The sequence below is a fragment of the Canis lupus genome, chromosome 7 (assembly GCF_048164855.1).
Source record: "Canis lupus baileyi chromosome 7, mCanLup2.hap1, whole genome shotgun sequence".
NCBI lineage: Eukaryota > Metazoa > Chordata > Mammalia > Carnivora > Canidae > Canis > Canis lupus.
Window position 1 is genome coordinate 56,888,080 of NC_132844.1, and position 17,959 is coordinate 56,906,038.

Here is a 17,959-nt window from a genome sequence, read left to right on the forward strand (position 1 = left end):
GCATTTCAGACAAAAGAATGCAGGATCACATAAACCAGGACAGAAAAAGTGGCAATGGATTTAAAAATGTGAAACACTACAGAAACTGTGAAGTCACTGGAGTTGCCTTCAGTAAATGTAACATGTAAGAAGTTAACAACTGAATTAAACATGAAGAATTAGAGACCACAAACGTATACTTTTTTGGGGTTGTTTTGCAATAAATGAGCCTCAAATGAAAAGCGAAAACTACAGTAGATCAAGAGGGCAGCTGGATCTGAAAGGGGCTTTGTTTTTTGAAAAAGGAGAAATATTGAATATTTTCATGGGAAAAGGGTAAGTGCCAATAAAGGGGATAGGATATGTCAGATGTTAAGGGTAAAAATGGTAGTTTGGATAATTTACCAAAGACCTTCACATATATTATCACAACTAACTACTAAAGCTAAAAGGCAGTTAAGTGACTCCCTCAAGTTCAAACAGTATAACTTAATCACTGAAAGCGGTTTCTGAAGTCTGGCTGTTTCTGTTAAAGGTCAGCTCCACTGGTGATGTAATCACTCTAAACCCTAGTTTCCTCATCCTTAAAATAGGAACAATAATCCTTACAAGTTGTTATGTGTGTCTACTGAGATAATGTACAGAAGGTGCCAAACCTAACTGACATATAGTTTAGAGCTGAAAGCCACAAGTATAAGTCAGAAGAGGGGCTCAAGGTGGGTTTTGTTGTTGTTGTTGTTGTTGTTGTTGTTTTTAACCAAGTCGCATGTTCTTTCTGTTTCACAATGCTAACAAGAGAAATAGGGTAAGGAATAAAGCAAGGTAAAAACAGGGAGGTGAATGAGATACTTAAATATAGAATGGGAAACAGATTCTGAAAAAAGGCAGGAAACACTTCCTCTGAAATATGCAGAAAATAAGAATACAAATGAAGACCAACGTCAGTGAGGATGGAAAAAAAGTTAAGGAAGATAAAATAAGTGAAATTGGCAGTCATCAGCAGAGAATGAAGATGATGACATTGTAGTTATAAAGTAAATGTTCAGTAAATGTTCAGATAAAAGAAGTCAACAAATCTACACCCATCCCATTACCACCTCACCTCCACCACTTTTGTCTCCAGACAAAAAATTATAAGAAATAAAAAATAATTAAAAAGAAAAAAGTTTAATTATGGAAAAAAGAAGTAGCTCAAGAAAGCAATGCTGAGTGCAAAAGATCTAGAACTACCACTCTTAACAAGGCCAGGACCATGTTTGTTTTATTTATAAATGTGTACCTTTTGCCTCTCACACATTGCCTAAGAGAGCTATGCACAAAAAATGTTTGCTACATGAATGAATGGAATGTGACAGGGAGTCAACAAGAGATTAATTAAATGGCTACCATGCAGTAGGGAGTGTCCAACTTAAGTAGGAGAGCATAATTTTTAGTGAAGCCAATCACCTAGCTGGGATGGAAAAACACATTTAGTTTACGCTGGCAAAAATCTCAATGTTAGGAGAAATGAGTTACCTCTAGATTACTTCTCATTGCCTTCTCCTCTTCCAAATCCTTTCGTAGTTTTTCCAGTTCTTTCCTAAAAACAAAGTATTTATTACTGTTAAGTCTCATTTAAACAGTATTATTTGACTGTTAACAGGATCTCTGTTACCTGACATACCAAAATATGGGGAAAATTTTTTAAAGGAAATAGCCATATTGTTTGAGGAAAATTTCAAATTCACTAGTTGGAAAGGTTCAATACAATGGTTAAAAAAACTCAGCAATACCATGGCAATCCTATCTGTGATAAAGACATTTTTAAAAGTGAATAGAGAGAGCAGCTCATGATAAAATAAAGAAGTAATAACTGGCCTTTGAAGCAATTTTCCATATTCAAATATCATGCATTTCCCAGGGTAGACACTCTAAAGCCCTAACAATTCAGTAATGTCAAAACATGTCACAGTACAAAGCAAATTTTTTAATAGGATTACCTGGACTTTACATTTCTCTTTTTTTTTAATTAAACATTCCATTAAAATTACCAAACCAACAAAAAAACTTTAGCCAACAATCCTTCTTCCTTAACTCATGTTTTCATTTTTCTGTGTTCCAGGCTACCTTTTTATATAGTCATTTTCCCTCCACAGCTGTAAGTATATATTCCATACTGTGTCTTTTCACAAAGTATTTTAAAATATTTTCACGCTGTTAAAATTATCATATTTCTGATAATTGTTGCTCAAATATCCAGGTTTTTAGTTTGGTTAGCTGCTTTTAGAGGGGAGATGGAAAGAATAGGAATTTTATTTAACATCATGAATATACCAGTATATCAAATTTCTAAATCAAAGAGTAGGGACATTTTCAGCCTTTTGACATATGCTAGAAAAATACTCTTCAAGAGTATTACAGAAGTAATAACTTGAAAAACACATGAAAATGCTCAGGAAGAAAAAATATATGAGAAAGAAAGAAACTTTGTGGTTTTACTGATTATAAAACTGTTTCTCTTTATATCGAGAATAGATTTTTCTACTGTTTTCTACTGTTTCTACTGTTTCAACTGACTATAATTTGATATTTCACTCGAATTTATCTAGTTTATTTTGGGATATGATAGAAAATCTGCTAGAATATTAGCTTTGTATTTCCAAAATGTTACCACTAAATAATGCTTCCTTTTTAAAATTATTCTACTATTCTGAATTTATTATACATAAATGAGGATCTATTCTTTTTATTTATTTATTCATGAGAGACACAGAGAGGCAGAGACACAGGCAGAGGGAGAAGCAGGTTCCTGTGGGGAGCTGATGTGGGACTCGATCCCAGGACCCCAGGATCACAACCCAAGCTGAAGGCAGATGCTCAACCACCCAGGCGTCCCCAATGAGGATCTATTCCAAAAACATTTGTCCTGCTGTTTATCTATACTCACATTTTTATTGTTTTAAAAACACACTTAATATAAAACACTGTTTTCCTTTTATAGGAACAAATCAAACTATGTATCTTGTTCTACAGATTACTAATATATTTTCCTGTCAATCTTTTTGTGTCAGTATCCTTCATTCTTTTAATGAATTGTTCCAAACATTTTAGATTTTAATACTGAATGCATAAAGACTATTTATGTATTTGTAAGCTATAAAGATAGAATTTTTTTAAAAAAAGCTAAGAACTCCAAGTCAGCTCAAGAAATATTACTAGTACCTCTGATAGCCAGAGTGACCCTCAATCCTATTTTCCTCCTCTCCTTCATAGGAAAAGTTTTATAGTCTATTTCATTTCCTTTCTTACCACATACATATACAAATATATCTTGAAACAACACATACTTTGATTTTATATGCTTTTCAAACTTCATGTAAATGAAATAATACTGAATGCATATCTGACTTGCTTTCTCCACCTTCAATGTTTTTCAGATGAATTCATGTTGAGACATGTAGCCACAATCCATTTATTTTTCTTATTGCTGTTCACAGTATAGTATTTCATTGTATCAACATACCAATGTGTTTATCCATTCTCCTATGATATTTTTAAGATTAAAAAAACTGCCATCTGTTTCATTTTCCCAGAGGAAATAAGACTGAAAACACTCTTTGGAAAGACTTCTAAAATATCTGATATATGTTTTAAAATATAAGTAAATCATAAATACTTTATTCATCCTACACCTAATTTAAGAACACCTACAGGTAATTTGTAAATGTAATTTATCAGTTTATTAAAAATAGCAGACTTGGTATCAAAAATATAAAACGTCAAAATCAATGAATTTGGAAAGTTCTCTAACTCATACATGGGTGGTGTTCAATAAATACTAGATGAATGAACTTCCAGTTTTTAATGTATATATTGTAGAATCTGTGGAAAAAAAACTCTGCGGGACTCAGATAAATTGAAGGAATCAAGACAAGACCTAAAATGTATCAAATTACAAACACACATCTCCCTGTATATTTATTTTGTGTGCATATAAATATGTTTTAGGTAGTCACTGAAGATAAATTTTTTGGTTTTACCTAAGATAGATTTGTAGAAGTGCTCTTCAACTACAAGTATATCATATTTTTAATCTCAGTATCGATTAAAAAAAAAAAAAGATGTACTTATTTATTTGAAGGAGTAAGACAGTGAGCAGGTGGGGCAGAAGGAGAGAATTTCAAGCAGACTCCCCAAACAGAGCCCAGTGTGGGCTTGATTCCATTACCTGTGAGATCATGACCTGAGCCAAAACCTAGAGTCAGACATCTTACCGACTGAGCTATCCAGGCGCCCCTCAATAGTATTTTTAATAAAGACCCTCCCCACCCCGCCAAAAGAAAGAAATGGTAAATTCAACTCAGAGATATAATGGTTTCTGGCAATGATTTTTATACCAGATTCCATATACCATCAAATACTTTTAGAGGCTACAGGGGAAGCTGAGAAAAGGGAAGAACACCTGAACCCTCATCCTCAGTTAGATCAGCTGATCTTTGACCTGTTTTACTTATGGGGACTTTGCAGAATTATGTTTAAATGTTAACAAGTTCTATTATTACTTTGTATTTTTAAAATGTTAACATGTTTTAAAATTAAAATAACAGTTCTAGAAAATATCTCTACCCCAACAGGAAATATGGATTTCAATTCTAGCCTCTGCCTTTTAAGAACTGTATGATCTTAGGTTTACCTCTCTGAACCTTTATTTACTTCTTCAGTTAAAAGAAGAGAGGGGCGGGCCCTAGGTCAGTGACCTTTTACATTTTATTTTGCTCTAAAAAGCCACTTTCACTTAGGATCTCACCATAGACCATTACCGAAGTTTCAGAATTAAGAGAATGACTTTAAAAATCACCTATTCCTAACCCACTGGTTTTATTTATATATCAATCTCAACCCTAATAGTGATCCATCCGGTTCCTCTGAAAAGTAAATACACATATAGATACACTCCAGATCCAAAATAACTTTTCCTAATATTTTTGCCTAATTTACCCATTTGACCAGATTTCTATCCTTACATTTTATATATATATATTTAATAAATTATATATTTATATAATTTCTATAATAAGCCTAGGAGAACAAATTTTCTAATTCAAGTTTTTTGCAGAGAGAAGAGAAGCACTATTATTGAAAATTTCTTTGAAAGCATACTTCCTTATACCAGAAATTTGTCAGTTTACATCTCTACTTGATAGAATTTGAAAGAATTCTTTACATATGTGTTAAGTAGTTTTCAAAGAAGAAAACAAGGACTACTTACCCATGATCCTTTTTCAGTGCTTCTACAATGCACAGCAATTCAATAATCTGAGCTCTAAGTTCATCCAAGGGGTTTTTTTTCCCATCATCTGATTCTACTTTAGCTTTGATTTCTAATGGAGTTAAAAAAGCAGCTGTATTTGGTTTCGAAGCACTTGAAGGTGTTGAAAGGTACAGAGATGGCTAAAAATAAAATAGAAAATGTTCTTGTTTTATTTGTATTTATATTTATGTTTAGGTACCAAAAAAAATTATAGCAAGGAGGTAAGTAATACTTCAAGATAAATGGTAACTTTGAAAATGGAAAAAGCAGTTTGATATTCACAACTGGTGAAAACACCAAGGAACCAAAGAATAAACTTGAAATCACTAGGAGTTTATGTGAGAAATGTCAAAGGATTTATTAAAAAGTGGAAAAGAAAAGAAAAACCTATTAGATTTATCTTATGAATGGTCTGCCGAGAGGAGCACCTATAGGCAAGAATATATCAGCATCTTTTTAAAAAGATTTTATTTATTCATGAGAGAGAGAGAGAGAAAGAAAGGCAGAGACATAGGCAGAGGGAGAAGCAGGCTTCATGCAGGGAGCCTGATGTGGGACTCGATCCCAGGACTCCAGGACCACGCACCACGCACCACGCCCCGGGCTGAAGGCAGGCACTAAACCACTGAGCCACCCAGGGATCCCCTATATCAGCATTTTTTAGGTGTTGCTTTGTTCCTACACATTAAATAGTCATAGAATATCCAAAGAGTTTCACATAAAAGTAATCATGAAGAATTTAGTAAGTCCATGGAAGAGGCACTAAAATGAATCCATGGCCTGATGCCCTTTTTTACTATTTCACTAAAATAACACGAAGTAAAATTTCAAATGACTGTTGACAAGTTGAGAGAATCAGATTAAATGCATCTGATAAACTGGAATAGTAACCAAATGCCCTTGGAATGAATTTGAGGAGGAAACATGAATTTCTTAAATATAAGGTACGTATAGGCTGTGATAATACCATCTTAAGTAAGAACAGAAAGAGTTTAGAAGTCTTAACCCCATGCAACAAATGGAAGACTCCACGTATACCACCACTCATTTCAGTATATATTCAGTGGTCACTGTGGTGCCTAACACCAAGCTAGGTTAGGAGTAAACAAATGATGGCTTCTGGCCTAGAGAGTGTATGTTTAAAGGGAAAATGAACAAGATGAATAGATCTATCCCTGCTTTAAAAAATATGAAATGTGTAAGCCTTTTATTACTCATTTAAAGTAAACTCTTGTAAAAAATGACCTACAGAGGACAGTGTAACTTTAGTAACTCAAAAATTTAGTAACTGAAAAACTAGAGGAATTTTTTACTTTCTTAGCAGAAGAAATAATTTTTAAAAGATGCTTTAAAAATTTCAGTTTCGGTGTTCACAAAGAATTCTACAAATTATACACATCTTAGGCCATAATATCCCTCACCTTTGGAGAGTAGCTTGAATCCTTTTTAAATTCAGACGGCTTTAAGTTGGCACTATCTTCTTCTTTTGGTAACTTCAAGGTTTTTTCTGGGCTTTGGGTTGGCTTAACGATTTTTTTAAAAACCAAGAAACAGAAAATACCAAAGAAGGAAAAGGCAATAAACATTTGGATAATAAACTGACTTTTATCACTGTTTTCAGTAGCTACTGTTCTAGATATTCCATTATCGTTAACAGGATATTACACAATTTCAAGCTAAATAACACACTTGCATATCTTGAAGGTAAAAATAGCCTGCCTCTCTCATAGCAACAAAAATTTCTCTACTTCAGTAATTTAAAAGTACTGTAGCAGTTAAGAGCTAATATATTAATAATAAAGTACTACCAGCATTCCAGGCAAGGTATAGAAAGCACACAAAGAAGCTACACATTTAGATACACATTCCCCACGATTTCAGAGGAAAAGAATGTTCTTGTTCTTTCCTAAGGTGAATATGTACCACTCAATTCTAACTATTGTTCTTTGCTGGGTAGATTACAAGATACCCTGACCCCTTTTGACCCTGTGCTATGTGCCGATTGTCTCAGAACAGCTCTTTATTCTTGATTCTGTAACTTTCCATTGCAACCCTCTCTGAAGTGAACATGACCCCACAGTTCTCTAAATGTAACCAACTATTTGCCACTTAAGTCTAATAGCTATCTTCCTGATTTTTAAACTTTGGTGGAGGCTATAAATTCTCCATCACACTCATCTTTAGAAGGATTCTGGATCTGCTAAATTCTCTGTGTTTTACAAACAGGAAGTTGTACTCACAGAATGTCCACCATTGAAGCGTCCAGGCAACCTTCTTCCAGGCATCTTCGGTCTGTTTGCAGTAAGATGTAGCAAGTTTTCTGAGGAAGCTATGTCATCAAAATTTACAATATCTGGAGAACAGAATTAAACATATCTCCTAAGCAATAACTGTATATTTTAAAAGATAAAAAAAAAAAAGTTTCTGGATGTCTAACAAATTACACATTGAAAAGAATACCACTTAGGACTCACAAGTTAACCTGTGCTTTTCATATGCATTTGGAAAACAACACTCACCCTTAAAAACAAACATCCTCTTTACCTGATATATTTTATAGCATAAGACTTTACTAAACAATAGAAAGTTCATGTTTCCAATAGAGAAACCTCAACAAAAGTTCTCATTGAAAGCTACAAATCTGAACCGGAAATTACAGTATCATAAAAAAGTTGTCATCTGAAGTTCTTGCTTGTAAAAAGAGATGACCTACTTCAACTCATAAGTAATGACAATATATCAGAAAATTAACACATAAAATATTTTAAATTTCAAGTCGTATCCTAATATTCAAATTTAAGTACTCAACTGTACCTGATACTTTCCAATGATAATTTAATGGATCTTTATATATTTATGTATGTATATACATAGTATTTTGTAGATGGGACTCAAATTGTTCATAGTTCACTGAACTTTTGCTTAGACATCAGCATGTATAGGAACTATGAGACAGTTCTAAATCGAAGGCAAATAGGTTATCAAAGAAAAATGCTACAAAGATCATTTACTTGTTTTCCCACCATCAAAGGCTGGTTGACCTTCGATCCAGTAACTTGGCTTAAAGAAAGATCTATGTAATTAGTATCTCTGAAACAACGACATATAATACCTTCCCTTTTTCTAGATGATCCAGAAAACCTTGTTGAAAGAGGCAATCCTTAATTTTGAAGCCTAGAAATATCTAAGTGATACAAGAATCCTAAGGATAACTCCAGACACTTCACTGTCAATACAATCTTCCTTTAGCCCAGAATCCAAACTACAGATATTAATCACAGCTGAGATACTCTGTAAGGCAGCAGATATCTTTGGTTTAGTCTTTCAGGTACAGGATTAATTCTGTACAATCCCACTGCCTAGATGTTTATAAAGCTTTCTGTCAAATACTTAGATATACAAACTCAGTGATCTGTTATTTATTTAAAAACATCTAAAGAGAATTATTATTATTACTGCCCTCAAAGCTTATTCATCAATTTTCACATTCAAAGTAATCAATTTAGAAAAAAATGTCAGGGGTAAAAGGACACAAAGGTAAGGCATAGGAAAAAGTATCAGTGTTTGGCTTTGTGTTTTATAACAAATTTAAGTATTTGTTGACCTCTGTTAATTCTTTTCCATCCTCCCATTCTGGAATTACTTTGTGTGATCTATCTTTATCTAGTATCTACTCACCAGGTTAACACATCACAACAGGCAATCAATCGAATGTGCTCAGCCTAATTTTGGTTGAGTCTTTTGATAATTGCTTATAAATAATTATATAACAAATATTAGAAAGAGACACAGTGGCTTTAATGGAAAATGCATTATATAATGTGAAAGGTCTTGAATTTAAATAGATTTTAAATATTTCATTTTATTTGCAAATTTCATAAAGAAAATCAGTATTTCGAAAGATGTTAAAATATGCTGTCATTGGAAGGGTTGAAAATTGCTTTTAACATTGATAAATGTGTACTGACAACCTATTAAAAAAAAAACCTTGAAAAGTATAATCCAATAATTTTGGCCTGTGAAGATTATTTTCAAATGCATATTTAAGCAACGTCCAGAAAAGAAAAAGAAACAAAAACATAGGAAGGGATGAAGATAAATGAAATTGAAAGGATAAATAAATGGTAGATTTATAAATTATAGATCATGCTCATGTAAAATGCCTTCCATATGTCCAGTTTTGGGCTACAACACCAAGACAAATAATTTTACTATTCTTAAACTCTCTCAGGTCCTCCATTTAAGGCATTAGGTTAGTAAAATAAAACAGTGCACATTTTGGACTCATGATATATTTGAACACATTTAAAATTTACCTAAGAGTGTTAACAGTGGATTTATACTGTACACATGGCATGAAAGGCATGACAATCACTTAACTCTCACAATTACATTGCCTCTCTGTCAGCCATTTTGATTTCTACACATTACCTAAGAAGACATGGAATTTTAAAAAGTCCAAATGAAATCTCAAATTTTGGGAGAAAATAAACTGACTTTTATGGTTTTCAATTTAATTTTTTTAATCAAAATATCTTAAACTAATCAGGAAATTTTTCTCAACATAAATTTCATTTTATTTTCAAATGGAAAACCAAAAGGGTTAGAATAGACAGACAAACATGTACACTTTTAGTACAATTACAAAGAAAAATCAATGTGCACCACCTATTTATATGGAATATATTGTTTTGATGTCTTTTATAAATTGTCATCTTACCAAAATGGTGAAAGGTAGGATAATTTCCTGACACGTAAGAAGGGAAACATGGCAAACAGGCTAGGAAACAAAATCTGGAAAGAAAAGTCAAGGATAGGAATGTCTAGAAAAAAGACTAAATAAAAAAAATTATTTTACAAAGCAGGAAAAAGGAACAGTTGTAGAATGAATAGAACCATTTCAATGTTTAGCATATACCTAGTGCAGTTTATCTAAACTTACATAGATGTGTATTAGATTTTAGATTTATGCTTTTGTCTTTAAAAAGAAAAAATAATTAGTATTAATTTCAATATACCATAAGTAGAAAAAAGCCTTTTTAAAATTACTAAACAGCAAGACAGCTTCAAAAGAATGTTTTAGTTAAAAAATTAGAGGTTACACTAATAATAACTCATTAATATAGTTATAACTAAAACTACCTTTCATCAAGTTTTAGTCTTCAGCATATGAAACTAATTACAACAAAAGAGGTAATTTTAATTATATGATATAATAAAAGAAAAACATGGCATAATATTTTAAGTAACTCACTATAAAAATACAACTTATACAACATTTAAAATCACATAATCCATAAATGAACCTTCAATTATGCCTTATATGATGCTCTATAAATAATTTTAATCTCTGCCCTTATTCTCCAGGTAAATTTCTACATTTTGGGGTGTGTTTTGTTTTGTTTTTGTATCCTCGTTTAGATATAGACTCATTTTTTATAGTGTGTACCACTCAACAGGTAAGCATCTTACTAGATAAACTCTACCTTAAATTCTTTCTGGAAGAAATAAATGAATAAATATTGAGAAAATAATTCAAACAAAATAGATCAACTATCAAACAAAACAAAGAATGTTTCACTATTTAACAATGTTTTGGGATCAAATAATATATATCTCTAAAATTTCCTTTTAACCCCACAATAATTTAGCACAGAAAAACAAGCAAAAGGATAAAATACTACACTATAAGAATATTTCATCAGCTGTGCTTTCTCAATGTAATAGGTATGTTACTACTAAATTTTCTATCTTTTAAGACTAATGTGTAAACCAATTTTATGTCCCAAAGAGCTTACTATTTTAGAAATATTTTCACCATGTGAACTTTACAGTTAACCAGTCATGGCAGTGAGATTATCCTAAACCAATTTTTGATGAAGTGTTTGAAAAAGAGGGGGAAAAAAATTAAAACATGATTCTAACAACTATGCAATTTATAGTATTATCTTGTATTTAAGAATATATACTAAGAGACATTTATTTTCAAAATAGCTTATTAATGGCTTTATATACAGGATAATCATATCTGAGAGTAGTGTCAGGAATTTATATTCTTTATGGGTAAGAACAGAAACAGAATGAGATGGGATTAACAGAGGAAAGGAAAAGAAGGGGAAATAACACTTTTTAACATCTTCCTATCAAGTATTCTAGTAGGTATTATAGACATATCAGATCATTCAATTGTTATTTAACTGAGAAAACAGATTAAGAAACAAGACAATGATAAGTGAGCTATTAGCTCATTTATAATTATTACTTATAATAACTATCATTATTAAATTAATTTAAAACCCATGTTTTTAATAGTAAATAGCAAAAGTCAGGGTGCTTACTACTATTCTCATCACCTGAAATTACTATTTTATGTAATGAGACTCTAAGAAGATTTTCGTGTACATTTTAAACTTTCTGAACATGTTAAAGGGCTAGTTTCATACACTATTTTAGAAATTGGAAACCTCAAACTGTGTCAAAAGTATAAATTAAAATATGCTTTAACCTAATGCCAAATTTGAGGCTGTATCTGTTGCAGAACAGTGTTGTTTTTAAGGTGTCAATATCTAAAAAAAAGAGTTTAAACATTTTTAAATTTTTTTTTTAATTTTTATTTATTTATGATAGTCACAGAGAGAGAGAGAGAGAGAGGCAGAGACACAGGCAGAGGGAGAAGCAGGCTCCATGCACCGGGAGCCTGACGTGGGATTCGATCCCGGGTCTCCAGGATCGCGCCCTGGGCCAAAGGCAGGCGCTAAACCACTGCGCCACCCAGGGATCCCCGAGTTTAAACATTTTTATATTACAAATCCTAAAAACATTTCAATAAAAACTTGAAATGAGGAATAGCCTGAGTTGAGGATCAGAATAGGAGCTAAATGCTATCAGTAGTCAAGCCTTTTGTCTTAGCATACCACTTGTGCTTAAAATAGTAATGGGATATAACACTTGCTCAGCAAATATTTCTAATAGACACACAATTTCCAAAACTTACAAACATATCTTATTTTATTGCACTTTGCAGATAACTATTTTTTACAAACTGAAGGTCGATGGCAACCCTGCGCTGATCAAGTCTAACAATGCCATTTTTTCCAATAGCATTATGTACCTCTGAGTCACATTTTCATAATTCTTGCAGTATTTCAAACTTTTTCATTACTATTATAAATGTTAGGGTGATCAGTGACCCTTGTGTTACTACGGTAACTGGAATGAACTGTGCCCATGCAGAATGTTGAACTTAATTTTTTTTGTTGTTGTTGAACTTAATTTTAAGAGTTGTATATATTCTTCTTTTTCTTTTAAGATTTATTTATTCATAAGACAGAGAGAGAGAGAGAGAGGCAGAGACACAAGCAGAGGGAGCAACAAGCTCCCTGTAGGGAGCCCGACTGGGGACTCGATCCCAGATCCTGGGATCATGCCAAGCCGCGACACTGAGCCACACAGGCATCCCAAGAGTTGTGTATATTCTGACTGCTCCATGAAGAAGCTGTTTCCTATCTCTCTCCCTCTCTCTGAGCCCTCCTATTTTCTCAGGCACAATAACATCAAAATTGGGGTAATTCATAAGCCTACAATGGCTTTTAAATGTTGAAGTAAAATGAAGAGTCACACATGATCTCACTTTCAATCAAAAGCTCTGAAATGATTAACCTTAGGAAAGCATACAGAAAACTGAGGCAGGCCCAAAGCTATGCCTCTTGCAGCAGTTAACCAAATTGTGGACACAAAGGAAAAGTTGGTGAAGAAAATTAAAAGTGTTACTCCACTGAACACACAGATGATAGAAAGCAAACAGACTTATTGTTGATAGGGAGAACGTTTCAGTAGTCTGCATAAAAGATCAAACCAGGCACAACGTTTATTTCCTTAAGCCAAAGCTTAATCCAGAGCAAGGCCCTAACTCTTTCTGTGAAGGCTGAGAGAGGAAAGCTGCAAAAAAAAGGTCTGAAGCTAGAAGCTAGTTCATGAAATTTAAGAAGCCATCTCCACGATATAAAAGTGCAAAGGGAAGTAGCAAGTGCTGATGTAGATGCTACAGCAAGCTATCCAGAAGCTAATTAATGAAGGTTGCTTCACTAAACAACAGATTTTCATTGTAGATGAAACAGCCTTATAGTGGAAGAAGTCCCATCTGGGACTTTCATAGCTAGAGAGGAGAAATCAATTCCTGACTTCAAAGCTTTAAAGGACAGGCTCTCTTGTTAGGGACTAATGCAGCTGGTGACTTTAAGCTAAAGTCAACACTCATTTACCATTCTGAAATTCCTAGGGCCCTTAAGAATTATGCTAAATCTGTGCTCTATAAATGGAACAACAACAAAAAAGGACAGCAGCACATCTGTTTACAACATGCTTTACTGAATATTTTATTCCCACTTTTGAGACCTAGAGTGCTCAGAAGATTCTTTCTAAAGAATTACTGCTCCCTGACAATGCATCATTACCCAAGAGCTCTGATGGAGATGTACAAAATCAATGTTTTTATGCCTGCATAATATAATACATAATATCCATTCTGTAGTCCAAGGACTAAAGAGTAATTATGACTTTCTTCTGACTTTCAGGTCTTATTATTTAAGAAATACATTTCATAAGACTATAGCCACCATGGATAATGATTCCTCTGATGGCTTTTGACAAAGTAATTAAAAACCTTCTGGAAAGCATTCACAATTCTAGATGCTATTAAGAACATTGGGGATTTATCGTAGAGGTCAAATAGGAGTTTGGAAAAAGTTGATTCCAGCCTTCATTGAATACTTTGAGAGGTTCAAGACTTCAGAGGAGGAAGTTAAGTGCAGATGTGGTGGAAACAGCAAGAGAACTAGAATTGGAATTGGAGACTGAAGATGTGACTGCATTTCTGTAATCTCATGATAAAACTTCACAGATGAGCAGAGAAAGTTGTTTTTTCAGATGGAAACTACTCCCAGTGAAGATGTTATGAAAACTGTTGAAATGACAACAAAACATAGAGAAGAAGGGGATCCCTGGGTGGCTCAGCGGTTTAGTGCCTGCCTTTGGCCCAGGGTGCGATCCTGGAGTCCCAAGATCGAGTCCTGCACTGGGCTCCCGGCATGGAGCCTGCTTCTCCCTCCTCCTGTGTCTCTGCCTCTCTCTCTCTATGTCTATAATGAATGAATGAATCAATGAATGATTGAATGATTGAATGAATGAATAAACAAACCTTTAAAGAAAACATAGAGAAGAGTATATAAACTTAACTGATAAGCAGAGGCAGGGTTTGAGAGGACTGACTGCAATTCAGAAAAAAGTGCTACTTTAGGTAAAACATTATTAAAACAGCATCACATGCTACAAAGAAACTGTTCATGAAAGGAGGAGTCAATTGATGAGGCAAACTTCATTGCTATCTTATTTTAGAAACTGCCACAGCACCTCAACCTTCATCAGCCACCACCTTAATTAGCATCCATGGACATTAAGTAAGGCAAGACCCTCTAGCAGCAAAGATTAAGACATGCCAAAAGCTCAGATGATGGTTACCATTTTTTAGCAATAAGGTTATTTTTTAGTTAAAGTATGTACATCTTTTTAGTCATAATGCTGTTAGTATTCTGTCCTTACGTATGTCTCAGCTTCTCTAAATGTACTTATTTATGTGAAGGAACAAAAAAAAAAAAAAAAAAAAAAAAAAAAGGCCAGGAATTAGGAATTTACAAACCGTTTCACAAGACCCCTTTGTTTTGTTTTGTTTTGTTTTAAAGATTATTTATTTATTTATTCATGATAGAAGAGAGAGAGAGAGAGGCACAGAGACACAGCCAGAGGGAGAAGCAGGCTCCATGCTGGGAGCCTGACGCGGGACTTGATCCCGGGACTCCAGGGTCGCGCTCTGGGCCAAAGGCAGGCACTAAACCGCTGAGCCACCCAGGGATCCCCACCTCTTTGTTTTTTAATGAAGAGCAAATAATGGTTATGGATAAAAGTTAAAAAAAAAAAAAAAATCCAAATTTACAAACCAACAATAGTTTGATATTATTACCTGTGTTATTTCTACTAGAAATTTAAGAAAGGAAGCAAAGCTTGCTGGTTACTATATATAGAAGAGCTTTTTAAAAAGTGAAAATTTGGGATCCCTGGGTGGCGCAGCGGTTTGGCGCCTGCCTTTGGCCCAGGGCGCGATCCTGGAGACCCGGGATTGAATCCCACGTCGGGCTCCCGGTGCATGGAGCCTGCTTCTCCCTCTGCCTATGTCTCTGCCTCTCTCTCTCTCTCTCTCTGTGTGTGTGACTATCATAAATAAAAATAAAAAATTTAAAAGAATAAAAAATAAAATAAAAATAAAAAGTGAAAATTTATCTTAATTAACTTAATTTTTTAATAATTTCCACAACCTGGACACAACCAAATAAAGCAAATGGTCAAAATTGATACAAAGCAACAGAAAAATACAGAAAATATATAGGCTCTCACTAAATATTACTCCTTCAGTTTCCCAAAGAGACTCATCAAAATCTAAGATTTTTGTGATGAAGACTGCAGAAAACTATAGAAATTCAGAAGATAATATAAATGGATTTCTTGCTTCCAAATTTAAAAGTGTGTACTTAATCTTTTTTCCTTGATTATTAACTTTTGAGTAATACAATTACTATTTCTAGCCATATTTTAAATCAGAGAGATAATAATAAGAACTGACGGAGCTATAATTTTTACCACTTATGTTAATAAAACATAAAGGATATTTTTAAAATACATTTTATAAATAATTTTTTTGTTTTTATTTCACTAACAGTAAGTAACAATTTTCACCAGGTAAAACACACTAAATTTATTTGCATGAATGTCTCTAAAATAAAATCAACATCTCACTTTCCAGAAATTATAAATGAATATGGTTTCAACCAGAACAAGCAGGATCCAAATATATAATGAAAGAATCTATAAAACATTCAAATTAAAAAACTGAAGGAGACCATGCATAGGTCGGGGGTTTTGTATTAGAAAAAAACAATTCAGGGATCCCTGGGTGGCGCAGCGGTTTGGCGCCTGCCTTTGGCCCAGGGCGCGATCCTGGAGACCCGGGATCGAATCCCACATCGGGCTCCCGGTGCATGGAGCCTGCTTCTCCCTCTGCCTATGTCTCCGCCTCTCTCTCTCTCTCTCTCTCTCTCTCTCTCTCTGTGTGACTATCATAAATAAATAAAAATTAAAAAAAAAAAAAAAGAAAAAAACAATTCAGAAAAATAATAAAATCACCTGGCAATTTTCAAAAGGTAGTAAGTAAGTAGCATGTCTTACAATAAAGTAACAAAAAAAGCTAAGTGTAATAATTGGTCTTTAAGTGAGAATGTAAATATGAAATGTTAACACAAAGGCTAAAAATATTAAGACATTAAAAGTTTTAAGAGTGTCATGAGCACTTTATATAAGGAGTTCTTCTGCTTTATGTGATCATGGATACTTGATGTGTCTATAGCTTAATTTCTTTAGAAACAAAATAGCACCAGCCTTTTAGAGTTACCATAAAAATAAAATAAGAATATATATGAGAAAGTGCTTTGAAAATGTAAAAGAACTAAAACCAAATGCAAACTACTATACAATAGCCATTACCACAAAGTAATGATTGTGCTATACTTTTAATATTGAGATTTTTTTTAAGATTTTATTTATTTATTTATAAGAGAGAGAGAGAGAGAGAGGCAGAGACACAGGCAGAGGGAGAAGCAGGCTCCATGCAGGGAGCCCGGCATGGGACTTGATCCCGGGGTCTCCAGGATCAGGCCCCAGGCAGAAGGCAGCAGCGGTAAACCACTGAGCCACCCCCGGGGCTGCCCCTAATATTGAGATCTTTATCAAAACTTCTATTTCAGGTTTTCCATTTTACAACTAAGAGGTATAAAAAAGACCAAGAGACAAAGATGACTGATGGGTTCAAAAGTCCTAAAACTAAGGAACTGAAAAAATAAAGCTTGCTGATACACATACAGAGAGAGACTGAGAGAGAGAGAGAGAGAGAGAGAGAGAGGCATAAAAGGCATATTTTCCTGAATTAGAAACAAAAATACCTGGAAATAGAGAAGTAAAAATAATCTTCGATATAATCTAGTCCTGGCACTGATAATCTATCTCTTTATCCTTCAACTTTTAAAACTAAAATGTACTCATATCTACCTGAGTTAGGTAGTATGGACACTGCATTATAAAGGGACAGAATATATGACAAATGGATGATCTTTTCATCCGTTTCTCAGTCCTTATGTGAATCAGGTATTTTGTTCATTTATCTTCTTTTAGTTTTATTTTTCTATTTTGGCTTCACAGATTTTAAACAAATTTCAATTAATTTCCACTGTATCTATCCACACATAAAATGCATACAAATTTCTTAAATAGTTTCTGAAAACTATATTGGCAAGTTTTTAAAAATGTACCAGTTTTCTACATGTTAACTTACCTGTTTCTTTAGAGCTCCTAACTGTAAATGAATCTAGGTCTACTGATTTTGGTCTAAGTGGTAATTGTTCAGAATCTAGCTTTGGTTTTGATAATGGCTCAGTTTCAAATTTTGATGAAATGGTAGATACTTCCCCATTAATCCTGAAATGAGAAAATCAAACATATGTAGAAATCACTTGTATGTGAATAACCATTTTTTAACATTGTGAATTAAAATAACACTAAAGATATTATAGCACAGTAGTTTTTCTTTCT

The 17,959-nt window shown here is 33.5% G+C and overlaps 1 protein-coding gene across 3 annotated transcripts in view; it reads right to left on the reverse strand.

Annotated features, from left to right (window-relative positions):
- The window catches only part of CD2AP (CD2 associated protein), a 145,284-nt gene that overhangs the window by 5,767 nt on the left and 121,558 nt on the right, over positions 1–17,959 (reverse strand). For all 3 annotated transcript variants that reach the window (XM_072832738.1, XM_072832737.1, XM_072832739.1), the window contains 5 exons: positions 17,703–17,845; positions 7,510–7,622; positions 6,691–6,792; positions 5,228–5,409; positions 1,495–1,558 (listed from right to left, as the gene is read on the reverse strand). In XM_072832738.1, the coding sequence (XP_072688839.1) occupies positions 1,495–1,558; positions 5,228–5,409; positions 6,691–6,792; positions 7,510–7,622; positions 17,703–17,845 (604 nt within the window). The remainder of the gene's footprint in view (positions 1–1,494; positions 1,559–5,227; positions 5,410–6,690; positions 6,793–7,509; positions 7,623–17,702; positions 17,846–17,959) is intronic.